We start from the raw sequence: 25,338 nt of genomic DNA, 5'->3' as shown, positions 1-25,338 counted from the left end.
TTGATTCTTTATATTCTTTGTTTCTATTTTCCTGATTTCAGCCCTCAATTTGATTATTCCCTATCATTTATTCATCCTGCTTCTTTTTGTTCTAGAGCTTCCAGTATGCTGTTAAATTGCTAGTGTGAGTTTTTTTTTTTTTAAATGTGGTCCCTCGTTGCTATGAACTTTTCTCTTAGCACTGTTTTCATAGTATCCCATAGGTTTAGGCATGTTGTGTCTTCATTTTCTTTGTGTTCTAGGAAGTCTTTTATTTAATTTTTTATTTCTTCCTTGACCCAGGGGTGATTTATTTTAGCACTGTTCAATTTTCATGAGTTTGCAGGTTTTCTGCACTTAGTGTTATTGTTGAATTTTATCTTTAAACCATGGTGATCTAATAATCAACAGGATGTCATTACAATTTTATCATATCTGTTGAGGGTTTTTTTGTTACTGAGTATATGGTCAATTTTAGAGAAGGTTCCATAAGGTACTGAGAAGAAGGTATATTTTTTTGTGTTTGGGTGAAATTTTCTAACGATGTCTGCTAAGTCAATTTGAGTTATGACCCCTTTTAGTTCTATTATTTCTATGCTAAATTTCTGTCTGGTTGACCTGTCCATTGTGGATAGTAGGGTGTTGAAGTCTCTTACTCTTAGTGTGTGTGTGTGTGGGGGGGGGGGTTGATGTGTGATTTAAGCTTTAATAATGTGTCTTTTACTTATGAGTGTGCTCTTGTATTTGGGGCATAAATGTTCAGGATTGAGACTTCTTCTTGATGGATTTTTCCTGTGATGAGTATGAAGTGTTCTTCTCCATCTCTTCTGTTTGATTTTAGTTTGAAGACTATTTTGTTAGATATTAGGATAGCTGCGCAGGCTTTTTTTTTAAAAAAATGGGTTCATTTGATTGGAAAATCTTTTCCCATCCCTTTACTCTGAGGTAATATCTGTTTTCAAAGTTGAGTTGCATTTCTTGTATAAAGCAGAAGGATGCATCTACTTTCTTATCAATTCTGTTAGCCTGTGTCTCTTTATAGGTGAATTCAGTCCATTGATATTAAGAAGTATTAATGACCAGTGATTGTTAATTCTTGGTATTTTTTGGTGGTAGTGTTTATCTGTTTTCTTTCTTTGGGTTTCTGGTGTGAGGTTATCTTTTACTTGTGTTTCTATGGGTGCAGTTAGCCTTCTTCGGTTGGAGATTTTCCTTCTAGCACTTTCTGTGAATAGGTATTGTTTGAATTTGTTTTTGTCATGGAATAGCTTGTTTTCTCTATAGATGGTGATTGAAAGCTTTGTTGGGTACAATAGTGTGGGCTTGCATCCATGGCCTTTTAATATCTGCAGCACATCTGTCCAGGACCTTTTGGCTTTCATCGTTTCAGTCAGGTGTAATTCTGATAGGTCTACCTTTATATATTACTTGACCTTTTTCCTTTGCAATTCTTAATAGTCTTTTTTTATTCTGTATGTTTTATGTTTTGATTATTATATGGGAGGAAACTTTTTTGGTTCAATCTATTTGGTGTTCTGTAAGCTGCTTGTGCTTTCATAGGCATATCGTTCTTTAGGTTTGGAAAGTTTTCTTCTGTGATTTTGTTGAATGTATTTTCTGTGCCTTTGAGTTGGAGTTCTCTTTCTTCTACCCTATTATTCTTAGATTTGTCTTTTCATGATGTCCCAGAGTTCCTGGATACTTTGTGTTAAGAATTTGTTGGATTTATTGTTTTCTTTGACCGACTAATCAGTTTCATCTATAGTATCTTCAACATTTGAGTTTCTCTCTTTTATCTCTTATATTCTGTTCATTAGGTTTGCATTGGTAGTTCCTGTTTCTTTACCCAGATTTTCCACTTCCAAAATTCCCTTGGTTTCTGTTTTCTTTGTTGCCTTTATTTCAGTTTTCAAGATTTGAACTGTTTCCTTTACCTATTTGATTGTTTTTTCTTGGCTTTCTTGATTTTCTTTAAGAGATTTATTGGTTTCTTCTAATTTTTTGTTTATCTTTTCCTCCATTTCTTTAAGGGAATTTCTCATTTTCTCTTTAAGAGTCTCTATGATCTTCATAAAGCTATATTTAAGATAGTTTTCCTCTGCTTTTTCTTGTTTAGGATGATCAGGTCTTCCTGTTGTATGACCACTGGGTTCTGGTGTTGCCATGTTGCTTTTTAGGTTGTTGGAGGAATTCTTACATTGGCACCTACCTATCTCTTCCTTCATATGAGGCTGGCAGTGTCTTTGACTCTTGGCCCAATCTTTGCAGTTGCTATCCATGTCTTAGAGAGCTACTCTTAGTCTACTATGTGCAGTTGCTATCAGAGTCTCAGGGAGCCACTGAGGTCTCTCTGGGCAGTTGTAGCCTGTGGTTCAGAGTTCCTCTCTTGGTCAGCAGTACGCAGTTGAAGCCTGTGCTTCAGAGTTTCTCCAAGGTCTCAGGGGGTGGGTAGGTTTGGGTGTGGATTGGGCCTTGTAGTTTACAGGGTCCAATCGATTGTGGGGTAGGTGTTGGGGTAGCCTACCTGCAAGAAACTATTGAAGCTGAGGCAGATGGTAGAGGGACCCTCGGGATTTTGCCCAGGTACTGAGTCTCTAGAGATTGGGATGCCCAGCTGGCTTGCTGATCACTCACCTCTTAGTCTGCTGTGTGCAGTTGCAGCCTGTGATTCAGAGTTCCTCTGAGATCGCTGGGGATGGGTGGATTTGGGGACAGAGTGGGCCTTGTAGCTTACATGGTCTGATTGATGGGGTGGGGGGTGTTGGAGCAGCCTACCAGGAAGAAGCTTGCCTGCTGGCTGGCTACTCAAGCTGAGGCAGGTGGGGGAGGGGCAAAAAATACTGCCCTGGTACTGAGGGCCTAGAGAGTGGGGTATCCCGCAGGCTGGCTGATCACTCACCTCTTGGTTTGCTAATGCATTTGCAGCATGTGGTTCAGACTTCCCATATCTTTCTTAAAAATAATGGATAAGATAATGGGTAATCTAGAGTAAACCCACTCCTATTTATTACTATTGGGATGGGCACAAAGGCACATTTAAAGAATAATCCATGTTATAGAGGAACAGAGTTTATAAGACCTCTTGTTTCCTTGTTTCATTGGAGTTATCACACAAGCTCTCAAAATTCTCCTCACACAGCTTCTTCATAAACCATGCTCTGACAAATGATTTTTTTCCTAAAATCAATGAACAATAAGGAAAAATGTCAAAGTATATAAAAGTGTTCTAATATGTAAAATATCAAAGAAGTCTCCAAGTCTGCTTAAAATTTAAACTGCAGAAAATCAAGACATAGGAAACGCCAGAAGGTAATAGTGGAAGAAATGGAAATATTTCCTTTCATAGAAAAGAAGCTAAGAAATACAATGTAGTACTGTCTAGAAACTATGTAAACATGAAATTCCATGATCTAGTCAAGTATTTCAAGAAGAAAGCTATAATGTAAAATTCAGGAAAGGACAAATCATAGTTCTCTAACACTAATGAAACTGAAAGAATGTAAAGCTATGGCCACCGATCTGGCATTCAGGATATTTGGGGTAGACTAATTCAGAAAGAAGGAAATTGATACAACCGGGAACATTCTGAAATCAATAAAATAACATAAATATTTTTCTTATTCTGAATTTAACATAATAGTCTGGTCACAAAAAATAACCAGTTTTGTGATTATTCCTTGTAGATAAGTGAAATCAATTACACTAGGAGAGAAGATTTGAAAATATTCTTTTTATATGGCACTTGTACTATCCATATATTTACGTAGTAAAGTTTTTTCAACTACATTTAAATGAGTTCTAAATCTACATGGAAACCTCTCCATAAATGGGCCCCCTGACAGTTTATTCAAACCCAAGCCATTAGCCATAAACACATCCACATGTGAGTAACAGTAAATGTACTCAGCAGACTATATTTATAGATGTGTGCTTGTGTGTATATTGTGTAATTAAAGAGGTAGAGATAATGGATTTGAGAGCACAAATGGGGGGATATGGGAGAGTTTAAAAGGAAGAAACAGGAGTAGACATGTTGTAAATATGGAACTTATATATCAAAATGTCCCAAAATTCATTCAATTTAAAATAGCTTAAGCCAAATACTAAAATTAACTATAATTGACATGAGAGGGAGAGGAGAGACTAAATTGTTCCATTAAAACAAGAGAATGGAACAAAAATGGAGGATGGGTTAAAGGAAATTAAGAATACATTAAAATAACACATTAAAATAGATGTAGAAGGTACTTAAATTGGGTTAATAACCACTTTTCATGGAAATGTTTTAAATTGGCCAATTAAATGATAGGAGCTACTTCATCTATTTTAATGGTATCAGACACGAGTGCTTTTTGCTTTCATTTATTGAGAATTTGCTTCATTTGAAATCATCTACTGAGTGAACAAAATACAACAAAACTAATGGCAGTCACAAGAGAAGGTTATAAAAAGCAAAGAAAATAATAGTCATAAAAGAAATAATTAATATTAACTTTCAGGCCCCATACTATGCCAACCAATCTATTACTAGGGAAATCATCATCTAGCTGAGTGGTGATGAGGCACACCTTTAATCCATCACTTACAAGTCAGAGGCAGGTGGATCTATTTGAGTTCCAGGCCAGCCTGTTCTGTAGAGAGAGTTCCAGAACAACCAAGGCTGCACAGAGAGACCATGTCTTGAAAAAAATAGAAATAATAAATGTTTCCTTAAAGAACCTCATTAAAAATACTAATATAGATATATTTAGTAATAACACGGGAAGGAATAATGACTATAGTTCTGTGGTAATACAAAGGAGGTGGAGTAAGTATATTAATTTCCAAAAGCCAACTTCGAATGAACAAAATATAAAATCATCAGTTTCCTTCACAATGACATAACTTATCAAGTACTTGCCTAAATAACAGCATTAAATTATGTGAGGGAAAAAAAACTATTATAAATGTAAAGAAAATGGATGAATCTACTATTGGAGACTTTATCACCTACCTAGCTGTAATTGACACATCTAGAAGAAGGGCATAATTGAACTAAGCAGAGCAATTAAAGAAGTGAATGTAATAGAAATTTTAAATTACTTTATCCAATAACAGAATAATACATACTCTTCAGTTCACTTGGTACATTATCAAAATTAACACATTATGGGTTAGAAAAACCACATTTACAAATTTAAATAAATAAAATGTTACAAAATTCATCATTCATAATGGAATTAAAGTACAAACAATAGCAGAAAATGACTTCTGATAGAATATCTATCAAATGACTAAGACAAAATGAAAATATAAAAACAAAAGTAAAAATACCAGTTAGCAAAACATTGCATTTTAATGACAATTCTTCCTAAATTAAAGTGCAGATTAAATATAATCATGAAATATAAGTAAATTATTTTGTGCATATTCACAAATTGCTTTTAATTATTTACATGAAAATCAGTTGTCAAAATTAGCCAATGAAATAAAAAGACTAAAATAGTCAGTGAACTGAGATTGTCATTCCTTGTGGTTTATTTGGCAAATAGATCAGAAATATAGAAGAGTACTCAGAAATGTACCTAAATTTCATCAGTTATTATTTATTGAAGAAAGAAACAAAGTAATGCAAAGAGTAGTTCTTTTAGCAAATGACACTGAATAAGTGGAAATCCCCATACAAAAATAAATCATTCTCTCTAAGGCCATCCAATCTTTACAAAAGCTAACCCAGGATGGATCACAGTTATAAACATAAATGCCAAAACCATGAAAATAAAAGAATATAAAATCACAAATTTTTCGGAGTCGCCAGGCAGCAGTGGCACACACCTTTAATCCCAGGACTCTGGAGGCAGAGGCAGATGGATCTCTGTGAGTTCAAGACCAGCCTGTTCTACAAAAGCTAGTTTCAGGACAGGCTCCAAAGCTACAAAGAAACCCTGTCTCGAAAGAACAAAAAAAAAAAAATTAGGAGTCTTTGGATCGAGCAATATATTTTAGATACAATAACAAAGATATGATCACTAAAATAAAAATACTTGATAAATCGGGGTTTATAAAACACATAACTGCCCTTGAACACAATTAAGAGAATTATGAAGAAAAGCCATAGAGTTGAGATATTCTCTTCCCATATATATGTACTAAAAACTGATAGAATATATACAAAACTCCATAAATCTACATTTAAAAAAAATTAAAACATAGACAGAGACCTGAAAAGAAACTTTATCTAAGAAACTATACAGGTGCAAAATTAACTTATGAAAGTAATTTTTTTGTTATATGTCATTAGAGACTTCTAAGTAAAAATGTGATGTCCTTATGCTACCATTAGAATATGCAAAATCCAAAACATAACCTGCTTACAGAATTATGAAACAACAAAAAGACTTCATTACTGGAGTATGGAAATCACCACAATAACTTTAGATGTCATTTTGGAACATCTTACAAACCAAATAAAATTATTCATATTTGTACCAGTCAATATGAAACATCTCCCAACACAAAAACCAACATATTTAAAGCTTATGATAAATTTATTTATAATTACTAAATATTGAAACCAACCAAGATATACTGAAATAAGTAAATGTGTGAAACAACTATGATGATGAATGTTCTGGAATACTGTAAGTAAAATTACATGACCTAGCTTTCCTTAAATAGACTTGATTGAGCTTTATGTGCACAATTGTAAGTGAAAAACGAAGCATCTAAAAAGACTAAATAATGCATGAATATGACTATATGACTTTGGGAAAAAAGCAAAACTAGAGAGAAAACAAAGATCAGTAGTTACCAGAGGTTGTGTACAATAGAAAGCTTAAGAGAAAGCACAGTACACTTCTTGATGTATTGGAATTATTTTGTATGTTATTAAAACCATAGATACAAGATATTATGCAGTTTGAATATCTGGTGAGATATAGTTCAAAAAATGAATTCTAGTATAAACTGTGGAATTTGATGAATAATAATTTATAAGTAATGACAAGCTGATAGTAACAATATAATATAGTAATGTAAGATACTGATAAGGTTAGCCATTTGTGTAAGCATAAAAAGGAGTACTGTATAGCAAAATTTTGCTTATCTTTTCTATAAACCTAAAACTGTTCTAAAGTAGCCTTTTAATGTTTTGAATTGAGATAGAATTCATCATTTTTCCCCTTCTCTATATATCTGTATAAAAACATAAATACATAAAAACATAAATATAATATGTTTAGTCTGTTTTTGGTTGGTGGCTCTACATTGGAAAAACAAACATGTGTTCACCATTAAGAGAAGCAAATTATCTTTTAATGAATTAATTTCATTTTAAAAAATTGTTGTGTGTTCCTCGTATAAAATCGGGATAATAAAACCTACCACAAAGTTTGTTGTAAAAAGCCATTAATTTCTGTTGTGTTGTGTTGTGTTAGAGATATAATTCCAGAGAAATTAATTTATGTGGGGCAATAATTATGGTTAGTCATTTCTTCAGAGAAATACAAATTGTACTGTGAGGCTAAAGTGAAGAATACATGCAAAAACATAATGAAATCACAAAACAAGAAATGCAATAATCAAGTTTATGGAAGGTGTCCTTTATTTTAGCGGTAGTAAGGAGTCATTGGAAGTCTAGAAATTGGAGTGGAGGGATAACTGAAATGACGTAGGAATAATAACCAGAAACATTGTAATTGTCATTGAAGGGACTGCTGTCTGATATCATTATAGAAATAGATTCTACAGAAATAAACAAACATGACTTGGGACAAATTGATGTCATATTTAGAAGGATATTGAAGTTTTACTGAAATGTACACCCTTCATGGCTAGGAGCAGGTAATACATGTCTTTTAATAAAAATGGTGGTAGTTGCTAGCATACTAAGGTATAATAGAAATGATGCTAATTATAGCTTGTATTATGTCCTTGGTAACAGGAATGAGAAAATTCATTTTCATGATTTTTAAATCAGATTTATTTTTATTACCATATATGCATATCTTGCCCATGAATTTAATGAACCACATTGCTATAGTGTTGTATACTATTGGATTTTAATTTAATGTTTCTAACTTTAGCAAAGGATTACCTTAAATCATTCAATATTTAAATATGCTTTGCATTTGTAACTGGCCTGTAATGTAAATATTAGCTTAGAGTTCAAGGAACTACAGTCAATTGATAATTATTGCAGATCAGGCTCTAAAAGTGTGTCTTGTAAATCCTTCGTGGTTATTTGAAATATTTGTTGAATGGTATTTTAAAACTGCCAATTGACTGTTAAATTCTGTTTGCAGTTTGTATTTAATTTGCATGTCGATTGAACTTTAAGTAAGCATATTTCTTAATGTGTCCAGATGGTGTCTGGGTGATGCTGGAATAGCATTTGAAAATGAGAAAAGATTATTATACTCTTAAGGGAAGTATAAATTTAAGCATATTAAAGATTTTCAATAATAAAGGAAGACATTGAGAGCAGCTTTTAATCTACAGTTTAATTTGTGACTAAAGCACTGTGCACATAAACAGGAATCAAATTCTAAAGTGATTTTGGATTTGTGGAGAATGTCTTTTCAGGTTATTGATGCTTGTTATATGGAATATTAGGTAAAGGTTTTTAGGATAAAGGTGAATCCTAATTAATTATCATGTTATTAAATACTTTGTCATGATAGCTTGAAATATATGATTAGTAGAGTATATAAACACGTGTATATGCAAATATTTCTTGTTAATGAAAGTCATTTGTCTCCTCACTTTATAATTCTTTAGATATGATTTAAAATGAGACAATCATGTTAACGTCCCTTCAGATATTTTTTGGAGTAAAAGGGTTTTCTTTTTTCCTGTGTGTTCTTTTCCTAAACTATCTTTTTTCATGTTACATACCAATCCCAGTTCCCACTTTCTTCCCTCCTCCCATTCCCTCGAATTTACCGCCTATCCTACCCCTCATCCACTCCTCAGAGAGGATGAGGCTCATTGCTTTGAGGAAGGACCAAAGCTCTCCCTACTATATCTATACTGAGCAATGTATCCTTCCAGGGAGAATGGGTTCCAAAAAGCCAGTACAAGCAGTAGGAATAAATCCTGGTTCCATTGCCAGTGGCCCAGAAGCCTGTACCAGCCAGACAACTGTCACCCACATTCAGAGGGTCTAGTTTAGTCATATGCTGGTTCCTTCCCTGTCTGGCCAGAGTTAATGATCTCCCATCAGCTCAGGTAAGCTGTTTCAGTAGATGTCCCCATCATGGTCTTGACCTCTTTGTTCATATTCTCATTCATCCCTCTCTTCGACTAGACTTTGGGAGCTCAGTCCAGTGCTCCACTGTGGGTCTCTTCCTCTGTTTCCTCAGTTTCTGGATGAAGGCTCTACAATGACATTTAAGATAGTTATCAATCTAATGACAGGGCAAGGCCAGTTCAGGCACCCTATCCACTATTGCTTAGGATCTTATCTGTGATCATCCTTGTGGATTCCTGGGCATTTCTCTAGTGCCAGGTTTCTTACTAGCCCCATAATGGCTCCCTCAATCAAGATATCTTTTTCCTTATTCTCCATCTCTGTCCTTTTCCCATCTTGACAATCTCATTCCCTCAAGTTCTCCCCCGTCACCTTATCCGCTCCTTCTCTCATCCTGCCTTCATTTTCCCCCCAGCCCTGTGACCCCAATTTTGTCAGAAGAGCTTGTCCCAGACCCAGAAAGGTAAACATGATATATACTCACTCATAAGTGGATACTAGTTGTACAGGAAAGGATAAGGACCCTATATCCACAACCCTAGATAAGCTAAGTAACAAGGTGAACCCTAAGAGAAACATATATAGATCCCCCTGGGAAGGGGAAATAGGCAAGTAATTTTGTGTGACTGATTGTAAAATTCTACCTTAAGAATTTCCACATATAAGAGAGATCATGTGATCTTTCTATATTTAGTTTATTTCACTGAACATAATTCTCTCCAGAATTATAAGTATTCTAGGAAATGAATATATTGTATGTTGTCCACATTAAATACATCATTGTAATTTGACTTTGTATCCATAATTATATAAATGTTTATATATAAATCTATTTTAAAATGCTTAAAAAGGAATTGCAGAAACAATGACTTCCAAATATTCTTGTAGATTACTAGAAATGTATTAGAAAGAAATTATGAATTGAAATAAAGACTTAATCTTACCATTCATTTGACAAAAAATATAATTACTTATCATAGGAAAAGCCCTTTTGAAGTAAATGTTGTTAGTTTAACGCTGAGACTTCTCTGATAATATAATAATCTTAAGAAAAATCTTCTATAGCTGATATATTCATCTACTAAATTCTTTCTAACATATATTTAAATGTTGAATGTTGTAAGTCAATACTGCTAAGAACTGTTAATGTCTCTTGTCTTATAGTCACAACGATCTGGTTTTTTTTCTTTTCTTTTGACTTTTAAGTATAATTTAGATTTCTAGGCTTCTTTTAGCCCTTGAGCAGCTCTAGTAACTGCATTTTATGGCTGTCTTCAACAGAAATACTGGGTGCCAGGTGTATTTATTATTTATAAAGTCTTAAAATTACAATATTCACTTAAGTATTGCAAGAGCCTAAATTTGGTTGTTTTGCTGCTGTATGCTTTCAGTGTACTTTCTAATAGGTTGAAATGAACCATTAGACTCAGATTCAGAAGAGAGACCTCAAATAACTCACCACTTTTTGCTCATAGCCTCTAATTAAGTTGCATTTCATTTTAAAATTTTAGGTTAAATGTACGTATACACAGAGTGGGATGAAATGGCTTCCTAAATCACATATTTGAATGATAGTATTATCACTAGTAGTATTTTGATAAATTAGATACCAGTGTCTTCTGAAAACACTTTTTGTTGCTCCCTTTTTGTTATGAAATGAGAAGAAAAAAATGAAAGAGTGTCAGAGAGGAAAAACTAGATGTTAGTATTTTGTTATAGTAAGTAGGATCAGTATGAGTCCTGTCCATAATAATCTTTCCATAGCTAATAAAAAGTTGTTTTAAAAGGTTAACGTATATTAGAACATATGTTAACAATATTGTTTTCTGAGCTTATATAGGAAGAGTACTGTAGCAAAACAATTTGTAAATACATTTTTTGTAAGTAAAATGCTAACATCCCCATAGCTAGTCTAACTATATCTTGCATCTGTTTAATGATGGTTTTAAACTCTGCCAACATGAGAAGCAGTCCACAAACAACTACTTTAGTTTGTAACATTTTACCTAATGACATGTATGACTATCAAAAGTAGAATTCATAATATTGAGTTATTATTTAAGGCATCTAAAACATATGAACATTATTTCAATTTACAGTAGAAAGCATTGAAATCCTCCTAATATTAAAAAGCATTGACATTTACTATTAAAGTGGAAAGGAGTTTTTTATTTTAGCATGACATTTATTCTTTATTAACAAAGATTTCAAATTGCAATTATAAGCATTCCTTTTTTAAAGCATTATTTTCTTTAATAATATGAACCTTGGGTAATATGTATCTTGCCTTATTAACTCACCTAATAAATCTGTTAAAGGAAGTGAAATAATAGGAATTATGTGAACATAGAGAGATTTTTGATATATTTTAAGCATTGTAAAATCCTACTGATACAATTGATGGCACAAAATGTTACTACTGTATACTAAAACAACTATAAAATCCTAATAGTGAATAAAGATGCTTTAGAAAACCTTCTTAGTGTCATAATGTAACAACTTTAATGAACACGGTCTCTTTTAGGTCTGGATCTGCCATTTATGATGATGCCTCATCCCCTACTTCCAGTCAGCTTACCTCCTGCATCAGTTGCCATGGCAATGAATCAGATGAATCATCTCAATACTATTGCCAACATGGCTGCTGCAGCTCAGATTCACAGTCCACTCTCCAGAGCTGGTGCCTCTGTTATAAAGGTAGGAATCATTATTCTGAAGAAAACAAAGGTATTGATTATATACAAGCTTTGATAAGTATCAGCAGTACCACTAAATTGTCAGCTATAACACATAGATTATTGACTCCACTACTGTGCAGTGATTTTTAATTTGTTTTTTTAATAGGCCTGTCATGTTTTGCTATTGTTTGGGTTTGTTTTCTTTCTACTGCCACAGATCTCTCTTTTATTCAAGTCTTGTGTTTTGAAATCAAATGCACAGCGTATAGGATGTGCAGCCAAAGTAAACACAGGGTGGAGGATTATGTAATACACATTCTCATTTGTGGGATGAGACTATGCAAAATCACTGTACATTTTTTTAAGTCTGAGAAAAATTGTAAGGTATTTTTCACTGTACTTTAGTTATATTCAGGCAGGCTTTGGTCCCAATTCTAGTTTGCCACTGATTGATTGAATGACCTGAATTACAATACTTCACACTCCTAAATGTATTACTACAATTGTAACTGAAAATCACAGTAATTTTGTATCTATCCATTGGATAGCTAGAGATAATATGAAAAAAAATATTTGTTAAAATCAATACAGTATGGCTGGGTAAATGGCTCAGTTGATAATGTGCTACCCCCCCCCCCAAGCATGAAGACCTTAGTTCAGATAACCAACATCACATAAAATAGCCAGCCATTGTCATGTAGCTTTGTCAACCAAGCTCTGACAGGGTAAAGATAGCCATATCTAAGGAGCATGGTGTCTAATCATTCTAGACTATAAGTGAGCACCTTATTCTGTGAGACACTGTTATAGAGTGTAAGAGGAAAGAAACGGTGAAAGACAATTGATCACATGCCCTGAGCGACACAGGCTAATGCACACCTGTGCATGCACATGTACAAATGCATACACAATTGTGCAAGCAGACTATATATGTATATGTCTATGTATACATGCATACATAAAATGCAAAGCCCAACAAACATTAGGAAGTTATAATACTTTGTTAAACAGTCAAAATCACATGTCATAATTTTTCAAAATTTTGCGGTAACTACGTAATGAGAAACAAATCATACGTTATAATTACTACTATTTCTTATTATTTTGACTCATCTTTTGATCTTCTATTTCAAATAGCAAATAAACTATACCTTCCAATATGTATTTTCTTTTGATGAGGAGATGATATAAGAGTTTACAGGATGTTCAGAGATGAGTCAATCAGTCAATCCCATTAGTTAGTTCCTTCTCTTCATTTATTTAACAAATATCGTACCCCAAATATATTGATCAGTAAAGGAAAGGGATAAGATATACTTTCAGACATACAAGAATTCACAGCCTAAATATAAGGTAAATGAGTTCTCAAGTTAACTTTTATTAAGACAAACTAATGGATAATATATGAAAATAACCAAATAAAATAGAGGAATTCAGAGGAGACATATATGAGATCAAACTTGGAGAAGAGGTGATATAATGTTAGGAAATCATTACAGTTGATGGACTTCAACTTGGAAAGTGATCATTTTTATAAAGTCTTATATATTTCAGTCAAATGGAAGTTTGTTTACTGTATATAGGTCTGAATGTGTTGATTGTCTTATTTGTTTGAATTTTTTCACATAGTTTTATCTGAGAATTACAGTTGCTTTTGTAAACAAAATGCCCAAATACATTACTTAAAAACAATTGAATAAACTTCTATTATTTTGAAACTGTATAGCTACTAATAAGAAACAACATCACAAAAAGTTAGGAAATGCTATTAAAATATAGAAAGTTAGTAATATGATACCAAAGTACAAGAAGGTACATTTTGAACGTTCATCTTTATTTTAAAAGAAATTGCTTAAAAAGAACTTGTTTTTTGAAACACACACTTAAAGTTCAATCTGTTATATTGTGGGGGCATTGGGCAAGCATACATATTGAAAAGTTTTATTATAATAATACTTGAGGATGTAGAAACTATTAGAATAAAACCACATGTCTTCGTTTATATTCATAGAATAATTTCTGCTAGAAGTTTGACCAAATATCCTTAAATAAATGTTCCTCATTGTTTTACAAAATGTCTAAATTAAATTCATCATTTGTCCAAATTGTACATAATCATATATATTAACATTTAATATATGGAAATAAATGTCTTAAGTATGAAATTTGGTGTCTTTATTACAAATTTACTTTATTTTCAGTAATGTATCAGTGGCTTCCTTCATAAAAACCTTAGGGTTTATTAATTAATAGAATCAATTTAAAATACAGATAAATATCAACATTTGATATGTAAAATGAGGGAATAAGTTTCAAAAAGCCAGTGAACTTAATTTTACTCAATTCATGAAAATTCACAAAATATTTGCCAAACTGTATATATTAATTTCCAGTTTATTCTTATTTCTATGTTTACAAACTTATAATAAGTTAATATGCTGTAATTGTCTCCAATTTTCAAGTTTCTTAAAATGAATACACATATGAATGTAGTAACAATTTATAAAAAGAAAAACCATGAATTTGATAGCAGTGAGTGTGTATGAGAGTTCTGGGAAGGATGAAGGGAAAGGAGAAATATTGTAATATTTTATAATCTCAAAAATAGAGCATTGAATTTTATGGGGTAGAGACAAGTGTGATTTCTAGAATATATATACATATATATATACACACACATATATACATTATTTTCATCTTGTTACAATGCATGTTTGGCTTTTTGAATGCTCACAAATTGAATTGACCATGACATTTAGTGTACTTAATTATGAATGTTCTATGTGCTTAGTCAAATTACATTGAATATTTTATACAAATAATAGAGCCTTGATTCCTATCATTGATTTACAAGTTCAGGTTTCTAGCTCTAATATTTGAGCTATTATTCAATGGTGCACCTGGAAACCATCTCTTAAAAGCAAAACCTGTTCTACTGACCACACACACACACACACACAAACACACACCTTGACTTAAGTCAATTTTCATGACACAAATATTCTCACGATGATTGATTCCATGCTCTCTAAAAGTAAAGCAATTAAATCACAAAATGACAAAATATTTAACATTGACTTTGGAAAAATAGGCTTCAACAGAACACATTTGTCTTAAAGCTTTAAAAATATGAAATCGTTTGCAAACTAGCCCTTCTATGTTAATTCCTGAATGTTCCTTAAGCTAAACAGAAACAAACATTTCAAATCTGTTTGCCTATCCATTTGTAGGAAAACATAATATTAAATTTTGCAAAATCTTCAAAAAGGAATAAGCAATTTGATTCTGAATTTAATTTATACCTAGTCCTCTAACAAAGAATGACCTCAGATGGTTGGATACAATAGGATTTGAACCATTTGCTTCAATTTATGTAAATATGGCCACCACAGTGTGAAAAAGTTTCCTTCCTCCCAAAAGGGAAAAGAAGTTATAGATGTGTTTTGAAGTCTTGGGCTTGTGAAAAGAATTTTTTTTATTGTTGTGAATCGATTTCTTCAGTTCTGTGGGCTTATTATTTTTAATAAATTTTAGCTTCACAGAATATTCCAACTATATCTCAGATAACTGACATAGTGGACACTTGCTCCATGTTGCTATTTCAATTGATCATGATGAATTCCAAAATTCCTCAGTTGCAATTAGTCTCAGTTTAATTAGTCAACAACTACATTTTATTTGTGGCTCATATTTTAGGAAGTAAAACCAAACAAGATTTCAATCATTACAGAAATGTTTATTAGCTTGAACTGCATTAACCAGTGTAGATAAAAAGTTCAAAATCATCAGTTATCTTTCAAAAATGAACAATAAGTCTATTTAAGAACAAAACTGGTAGCCTAATAAGATGGGTAAGTGAGTTGGATTTTTTTTATGCCAAACCAGATTACCTAAATTCAGTGACTAAACCCTGCATGTTGGAAGGAGAGAACCAACTCTCTTTAGTTCTCTTCTGACCTCTATACATGTTCTGTGACACACACACACACACACACACACACACACACACACACAGACACAAGCACCATTCAACATATTAATGAACAAATAAATGGTTAAAAAAGAAGCACATATCAACCTGTGTACTTCAGTTAGCCTTGTGATTGTTCAGAAAGGAGAGTTTGCTGATTATTATTGCCTTTGTTATTGTCAGTTTGAACAGAGAGTAAACATAATTTAGTAAATAAAGACACAGTAACTTATTATTAATTATGTTGGCCGGCCTTAGCTTCAGCTTGTCCCGCTAGCTCTTGTAAATGAACCTGTTTCTAGTCAGCTACATTTTGCTATGAGGATTTTTACCTTTCTTTCATTTTGTATCCCCTACTTTCCTTCTTCTGTGTCTGGCTGTCTGGGCCCTGGTGTCTCCCTGATATCTCTTTTACTTCTTGGCCCCAAATTCCTCCACCTTCCTGCTCTCTGCATGGGCATCCTACCTATACCTTCTTCCTCACTATTAACCACCATGTCACAGCAAGTCATATGTTCTTAGGGTGTCTGTAGTATACCACTCACTGAAAAAGTACTTGGTCCCTAAAACTGATTGAAGCTGATAGAAATAGTAATTTTGGGGCATAAATTCAAATGCCTAGAAGGAAATTTGACAGATATGTAACTTAATAGCAGCTCTTTCTTCATAGGGACCTATGACTGACTACCCTACTCACAAGCTTTTGTTCTAACTTATAGTGAGAGACTAGAGTTATGTACTGTGAAATGGACTATGAATCTATTTAGAAAGATTTTCTTAAAGTTTCTTACAATTCATGAAATTCCGGCCATTGTTATACCAACAGGCACATCTTATTTGACATTATAACAGTGTATCACACAGAGTTTGCATTAGAACTATTGACAATAATTCTAGAAGAACAACATTGAAGAAATCTCTCAATACTTTGAAAGTTAGCCAGTAGGGAGGAAGCTTGATGTCCCCATGTTCTATATCCAAAGGATATTTTATCATGAGCAAGAGTCACTTACATACTAACTGTTATGAATTCAAAACATAGCACTGATAATAACCTTAATTAACTTTCCTTGACCAGTAGTGTTTTTTAAATATTTAAGTGTTTTAGAATTTCATGCGTATATGGTGTGTATTGATCATATCTACCTTCTATTTCTCCAATTTCTCTAAGACTACCTCAACCATATTCTCTTCCAACTTCATGTCCTCTTTTTTTTTTAATATACTGAGTCTCATTAGTACTTTGTATTTGCACGGGAGTACGACTAGCTATTAAAGCATGGATGACCTACCACAGATGACATTCATAAAGAAAACTGGCTCTCCTTCCCCCAGTAGCCATTGGTTCCCAATATCTTTGTACCTAGGCTTTGGGCCTTCAAAAGACTCCCCTCTCCTTGATGAAATTTTGATATTCTCCATCTTATGAAGGCACCTACCACTGCTGTGAGTTCATGAGGCAACAATCTTGCAATATCCAGAAGACAACTGTTATTCAGCAACTTTTCCAACTTCTGGCACTTTCAGTCTTTCTGCCTCATATTCAATGATGTTTCATGAGTCTTTGGTGGTGATGTTTGTAAAATATGTCAAATTTTGGCCAAGCATCCCAAATACACATATTTTCTGTTCATTAACCAGTTGTGTTGAGTCTCAGTATTAACCACTATCTGCTTCAAGAAGACATGTCTCTGGTAAGGATTGGGAGCTGTACTGATTTATGGATGCAAAGGTATATGTTGAGAACACAGTCTAGTATTATATCCATCAAGCAAAATAAGAGTTATTATTAAGGATGTGATTCATCCCTAGTTTAATTTCAAAGCATGGTGGCTTCTCCATGTTCCTTTTCTCACCCTCATGGAATATATTATCTCAAACTCTTCAAGTTTCTGTTTCTGCTTCTACTATTAGGCCAGATGCTTTTTTAAATCTGTAACACCTTTAAGGTAAAATTTTACTTTCCATGAAATAAAAATTTTCACAGGAGGTATGGGCAAGCCTTAAGAAGGGTGACCACCATCCAATCCAATTAGATTTCAGTTGATACCAGGGGTCAGCAACTAAGGAGATATTAAACAAACACATCAACATAGTTTAATACAGCATGAAACAGCATGAGAAAGATTCCATGACTTGTATGAATTGTTCATTAAAAGAACAATATTAGGTATAGCAGTATGAATGACAGCTCTTATCATAGTAAGCTTTCTATAATCTCAAATCACTTTTGGTGAGCCATCCAGCTTCCTTATCCTGGGGTGCTGCTTTGGGCCTCTTTTAGATGCCTATGTCCAATCCTGATGAGCTTAGTTGGCCCTGTTCAAGCTGCTTGACTTGGCACAGAGCCTAGACACAATGAGCTAATTCTCTTGCCTGCTGTGACTGTCACTCTGGTGGAATCTTGGGTCTGACAGAGTGTGGAATTCTGCAGTGACTTTCACTGGAACCTCTTCCTTAGACAAAATTTCTGAGAGATTCATCTACTAAATGAACAATTTCAATATATCTTTCTGAAGTAGGAAGATGAACAAAGTTTACTGGGACAAGGTTAATCCTTTAAATTTGCACTGTTTTATCATTTGTACCATTTATGAACTGTTATTTACATATAAAGTCTTAAGTTAAAAAGAACAGATTTTTCTTTCGGTAATATTTCCTTTAAATCCAGCTCAGTGCACGTCATGCCATATTTGCTTTCAAGAGATCCAGACAAACCTTGTTGCTTGGCTTTCTATTTTCTTATCTTTTTCCTGATTGTGCCAAATTTCACAAAAGACTAAATCACTCATATTTACCAAAGCTTCACCAATAATAATAATAATAATAATAATAATAATAATAATAATAATAATAATAATAATAATAATAATCTGTCATTGGGATCAAGAAAACCACTAAAACTCATAGTTCCAAGTATCCTGTTGAATTAACTTATTTCTTAACTCTTGTTTACACATACCCATGAGGCTCAGGGACCTCACGTCCAGGTCTTTTCATAATTTTAATCTATCTCCTTTGTCTTCTAGTCTCTAATTTTCAGAAAATAAAAATCAAATGTTCCTAATGACTCATATTAGCCAGTCATTCAGAGACCTTTTTCCCCTTGCATTGCCTTAGATTATGAAGCCTTTGTCTTCAGTGAGGAATGAGTATTTTCATTATTTATTTTTTTTTCTCAGATCGATCTTGTCTGCCTTTATATCCAAGTTCATGAGAGACTCTTTCATTTTCTATTTAAAAGTTCTTCTCAATTTAAACACTTCAGATGTGGAACACTCCCGGTATTACTGTGCCATTATGAAGGCACCCCTCTATATGTTAAAATATAGGTTGCCTTTCCTTCTATTACATAGGCCATATGTGAGAAGAATTGTCCAACATTTTTACCTTTTTCTCTCTCCTTATTTACTATCCAACTCTTCCTATAAGTTTCAAGTTTTAGGACCTGAGGATTAACAATTTAGTATGCTACTCATATTACTTTTCCCCTTTATAATCTCTTCCTAGTACAGTGAGTAAGTGCCAACAGGCTGTAATATTAACCCCAATTACACACATTATTATGCAGTACAGTGGCCATACAGTCAAAACTGCTGCAGTGTTTACCTGAAATTTTGTCTTACTTGTACTACTCTTAAGGACTGCAGAATATTCTCTAATTATCAGTCTGTTCATTTTCAAGGCTTCCTAATGTGTTAAACTATACTACAAGGAGGTGTATAACTCCAATCATAAAGAAAGTGTTATCTAGGGATTCTGTTGAAGACCACATGGCCCTCTAATGTGGTTAATCAAGTCAGAGAATGCAGCAACCATTGCAACAAGGAAGCACATCATCCTATACCATGTGGGGAAAGGTAGACATGTTGAGATGGTCCAGGGAGACACTACCTCCTAAGAATGATCACCACCAGTTGGATACACCAACGCCTATTTTTTTTGGGGGGGGGGTGGCATGTAGCCATTCTTAGCAAATTTAATCTTTGGTTCTGTTAGGTTGTCTTTGGGCACTATCTGTGTTGTGTGATGTTCCTCCTCAGGTGATGCAAAAAAAATGTTTATTTATCTCAGATAGGGTGATCACCCACAAAGAACCAAATAAATTATCAAATTATCTGCAAAATCTTGCTTAAGGAACCATTACATTTATTGGGTTGATTTATAGAAGTGCACTTGAGGAGTTACTTATTAGGAACATAGGTGATTTAAAGTCAGTGTTGTTACTGACATATATACCACAGCATTAGTGACAATTCAAGAAAGCTCTAACTATGAAGCCCCCTTCACAATTTATCAAATAGACAAGTTCATCAAAGAATCTGTTCTCAACAGTGTCATTACTACTTATGTATCCTTTGGAAGGAGCTTTTCTAATCTTACATTAGGAACTTCATGAGTTTTCTTTCTTTCATGAGTCTTTAAAGCCTTAATACTCCAGGATGGACTGTTTCACCTCAGGGATAATAGCTACATAAAACTTGAAAAAAAATGAAAATAAAATAGATATAGGACCAAAACTTGACTTGAATATTTTAATACCATTTAGGAGTTTAGTCATTGTACTTTGCTTGTTAAATAAGACTTAATCATAAATAGGCTTTTTACAAGCCTGTATAACATAATAGCTATTTGTGTGAATATGAACATTGCTATTGTCAATCTTTATCATGTGACTCTTGTCAAATTAGTCAATCTCCTTGTATCTTAGTTTGCAATAAAATGAAGATGGTAACTATACCTACTTTGGAGCATTAACATAATGTTAAATGATACAAAATTTGTAAACATGCTTGAAACAATGCTTGGTATATAGTGTTTAGTGTGTATTAGGTAATGTTAATTTATTATGTTTTTAAGCCATATAGTAATAGCTGTTATAAGGAGTTTGCTTGTTGATCCTGGCTACACAGCTAGCTTAGCCCCAAAATAACCACACAGAAACTCTATGAATTAAATCACTGCTTAGCCCATTAGCTATAGCTTTTTATTGGCTAACTCTTATTTTAATTTATCCCATTTCTATTAATCTGTGTATTGCCACATGGCAGTGGCTTACTGGGTAAAATTCCCAGCATCTGTCTCTGGTGGCTCCATAGTGTTTCTCTCTGCCTCTGCTCCTTTCTCCCAGCATGCCAATTAGTTTTCCCTGCCTACCTATGCTCTGCTCTACCAACAGGCCAAGGCAATTTCTTTATTCATTAACCAGTAAAAGCAACACATAGACAGAAGGACCTCCCACATCAAATAGTTATGACTAATATGATCTATAACTAGACTAAAAGAGAATAACTTCTCTTTGAAGAGGTTCTTATGAGAGATCCCTTTATTAGTAAGTATGTGATTACAAATCGCTCATCCATTTATTTTCATTGATGGGTCCTTCTCTTGTACCTTGGTGGTTGCTTGTGCTTTGATTAAAAAATAAGTGGGTTCTATGTAGTTGGGAACTAGAAAAGGATACACACAATACTTTTTAAGATTTCATTATAGGTGTGTGTGTGTGTGTGTGTGTGTGTGTCTGTGTGTGTGTCTGTGTATCTGTGTAGGTATATGCAGGCAGCTGCCTAAAAAGAGCAGAAACTGGAGTTACAGGCAGTTGTATTCTATCTGATCTAGGAACTTCGACCAAAACTTGGATCTTCTAAAAAAGAAGTATATGCTTTTAACTGTTGATCCATTTCCCCAGTCCAAAGGCGCACATACCAATATGAAAGTAGAGCTGCACCTTTCCCAGAGAACATGGGTTTAAAAACTACTAAAATTCATTATATAGATGTTTGAAAAGGTCAATCAAAAAATAAAGAAAATTTGACATCAGTGCTAATTTACCTTAAATAATCATTAAATGTTTTCATTTGTGCTATTTAGTCTTTTGTTTTGAGGTTAGGTATCTGTGTGCCATATAACAACGACTGGCCTTCCATTTCTCAGAAATACGAGTTGTGAGCAACTCAAAAAGTATTTGTATTAAGGTTAAGAATTTAATGTTTATTAAGCTTGGGCAATTGTTTTCAGTGTAAATAATCGGCAATACATGCTTCAATTCCACAAGTGGAAAAGATAATAGTTTCAACCAAATGATTGCCATAGCTGTTCTTGTTATTTTGTCAGAAACTAGTTTGGAAATGTTGCTATGCCAAACACATAGTACATTTTATTTCTGGCTCAGATCCTTTTAGTGTCAGCTCAGCTATTAGCATTTGTAGCTAATAAGTAATGTAACCATAACATGAATTGGAAATTGTATTATGATCATTAGCTTGGCAGGTGTTATATATTACTATATGTGGCAAAATTCTGAAGGCAAAAATCATGACCCATATGTAGGTACATACCAGTTTGAGACCCTGGTGTCTTCTATATTATTTTCTGCACTTGTCAGAAGCTTTGCAATGTCTTTGTGCCCTAGTTTTCTTTGATAAATCTAAGGAATTTAAGTAGGAAGCAGTTTTCTGGCTGTTTACCAATATCATCTGCTTAGCTGTGTTTCTAGTTTGGCTGAGCAGCTGGCAATTAATGAATTGATAGGAAATGGTCATAAGGCAGTGGCATTAGCATGTGAACATCTGGCATTAAAATTAGTCAACACAGGGTTTTTTTGTGATTTTTTTTTTTACTGAAAATCACTACTTAAATCTTATTCCAAATGTTCTATAGAAAAACAAAGCTATTGCTATCTTTTAGGACATGAGATGAAGATGCACTGTATCCAAGAGGAGAGTTGTTTGTCTTTGTTTATTTGTTTGGGTGGGTGGCAGAGTTCCAAGTCCACAGCATAATTTAGAAGGCATGCATTTTCCACTGAATATGCATTCTGCAACTTGAGCCCATTTATATGCCGTGAACAGATATTGCAGTTGATTCCCTTAATCTGTCATCCTCTTCCGGGATAAGTTGATCACACAGGAGAGGTGAAAGGGCCCTTTGTCCAAGCATCACATAAGTTACACATTTAGAGCATGCAGAACATTTTAGATTTTTCATGATGGTATGTTCCAGCTACACTCCAATTCTGGCATTATTTCTGATGCACAATATTATGTTGTCTTTTCCAATTTAGAATTGATATTATCACCCCAAAACTAAAAAATGAAATCCTCTAATATCTAAAGTATGCTTCTTAGTTGTAGATTACTAAGCCACCTGCAGAGGTAAAAGATAAGAGTTATTGTTTCATAAATTATTAAATACATATACATACATACATATTCATAAGTCCAATTTTAGAATAGGGATATTCACAATTACCAATTGGCCCTTTTTTTCTATTTTTACCCAATAGACTCCTATGCTATTTTCTTCTAAGTTTGTGAAAAATGACATGCTCATTTATTAAACTTAAATAAAGAAGATAATTTATGATTGTGAGACGTATTCTGAATGTTAACATGGATTTATGAAGATCAATAAAATATACTGATTTTATTACTTTAACTATCAATTGTCTAGATAGCAAATTATACCCTAGAGTTAGTAGTAATCTAAGTGAGCAGAAACAATGAACAAACTTTTTATCTCCCCTTCTTTATTTTATTTAACGTTTCAAGTTTCAAGCTGTTCTGTTTCTGTAGAACGTTGATGAAAACAGAGAAAGATCATATCAACCACATATAAAATATCAGGACAAATACATGAATAGAATGACTAGCATTCAGATAAACTTCCAAACACTACTTCTAAATAGTGAAATGCCATTTAATCCTTTAGAAAATCATTCGTAGATTAACATTAACTCAAACAAAATCAAAGTAAAAAGGCAAGTTATACATTACGTTATTCCATTGTATGCTTTAAACAATCAGTATAATAAAGTATCAGAATAAAAATGTCAGAATGTGGTAGTCATAATTAAAAGGCAATGAATCACATGTGCACTTGCATATACTCAAATGACAGAAATATTCTGGGCATACTACCACACTCAAAGAAGTAAAATTATATGGAGATGAAGTACATGATCTTCATAAAATTATTGATACTTTAATGTTAACCAAGTAAATTTATAAATTCTTCCTTTGATAAACCCTGTAAAAACTAAATCTTCTAAGAATTTCTACTATCTGTCTGAATAATCAATATAATTGAAAATTATTTAAGATGATGTATGTCTTCTTTAACCATTTGTGATCCACCTCTAAATAAGGAAATGGTAAGTTATTTCTCATAGTGGTGCTTTCGTTGTTTATTTCTAACCATTGGACTATATAAATACTTGTTAGAATTGGAGTTATGTTTAAAGATAATTTGACTAATTATAGGAAAAATAAGGATTTAATTATGTGTTCGTATGCTGATTTCAGAAATTCTCCTTTGCTATTTTGAATCTGGACAGTTCTGCAGTGCTTTTCAGCAGCTACAGCTGGTTTTTGATGGGATGTGAATGAAACACAAAAAGAGGAACAGGGTTGTAAAAGTCATAAATGACACATAAAATGAAGTCATCAATGAGTAAAAATGATAGGGTTTTAGAATTACAATTTCTTTTTAAATGTCCTTATTGATTTGTTGCAAGTACTGTTAACCCTGTATTTGGCAAATGGTAAGGGCATTATCACTTGCATTCTCATTTGTAATAAAACAGATTAACTTGCTGTGAAATTTTAACTAGACTGAGACACAACAGTAGCCACCTAATGAACCAGAGCACATTGCAGTTAAGTATCTAAATAGATGCATACTGATTATAGGGCTGAAAAATGGTTGTGTTTACTTGCAAAGAAGAAATTGTTCATAGAGCTATCATTATTTGGGGGAAATTACCCTTCTAGTTCCATAAAGATTTTTTGAAACACTCCTAACTGTAAAATGATATATGAACTGGACTTCTCTAAAGTGATTTGCAATAAAAAAAATCTGACTTTCAGAATGCTTTAGAAAAGTTCTTACTATTCCTTGGTAACTTTTATTAAATTTTTTAAACAAATTCATATATTTGGATATTGCATTTTGATTACTCTCAGACTATCCCTTTTTATTTACCTCTCATGTTGACTAGTTCCTTCTTCCCTTTTCATCCCTTTCACATATTTGTATATTTTTGCTGTTTGTGAGTCTTTGAACTTACCCAATATCAATATGGGTATTTCTATAGAGTAAACCCTGGTAGGACATGTTGAACTAGTGAGTACATTGGCCAGTCAGCCATGGGCACTAATTAGCAAGGCAATACTTTTGTAGCAGGGTCTATCATGATGATAATGGAGATAGTGACATTCTTTTTTTTTATTTATTTATTTTTAATTCTTTTCTTTTATTGAGGAAAGGAAAAACAAGTTTCCACCTCCTCCCAGCCTCCCATTACCCTCCCCCTCCTCCCACCCTTCCCCTTTTCCTCCCACCCTTCTCCCCCTCCCCCCACTCCTCTCCCCATCCCTCTCCAGTCCAATGGGCAGTCAGGGTTCCCTGCCCTGTGGTAAGTCCTTGGTCCTCCCCCCTCCGTCCATATTAGGAAGGTGAACATCCAAACTGGCTAGGCTCCC

At 33.4% G+C, this 25,338-nt stretch overlaps 1 protein-coding gene across 1 annotated transcript in view; it reads left to right on the top strand.

Annotated features, from left to right (window-relative positions):
* Dach2 (dachshund family transcription factor 2) overlaps positions 1-25,338 on the top strand; it is a 572,822-nt gene that overhangs the window by 446,864 nt on the left and 100,620 nt on the right. The window contains exon 6 of the mRNA XM_026789035.1: positions 11,733-11,905. Within this exon, the coding sequence (XP_026644836.1) occupies positions 11,733-11,905 (173 nt within the window). The remainder of the gene's footprint in view (positions 1-11,732; positions 11,906-25,338) is intronic.

Source organism: Microtus ochrogaster, unplaced genomic scaffold (genome assembly GCF_000317375.1).
Source record: "Microtus ochrogaster isolate Prairie Vole_2 unplaced genomic scaffold, MicOch1.0 UNK13, whole genome shotgun sequence".
In the NCBI taxonomy this organism is placed as follows: Eukaryota; Metazoa; Chordata; class Mammalia; order Rodentia; family Cricetidae; genus Microtus; species Microtus ochrogaster.
The sequence above is the reverse complement of the archived record's forward strand: the minus strand, read 5'-3'. Positions and strand labels throughout refer to the sequence as shown.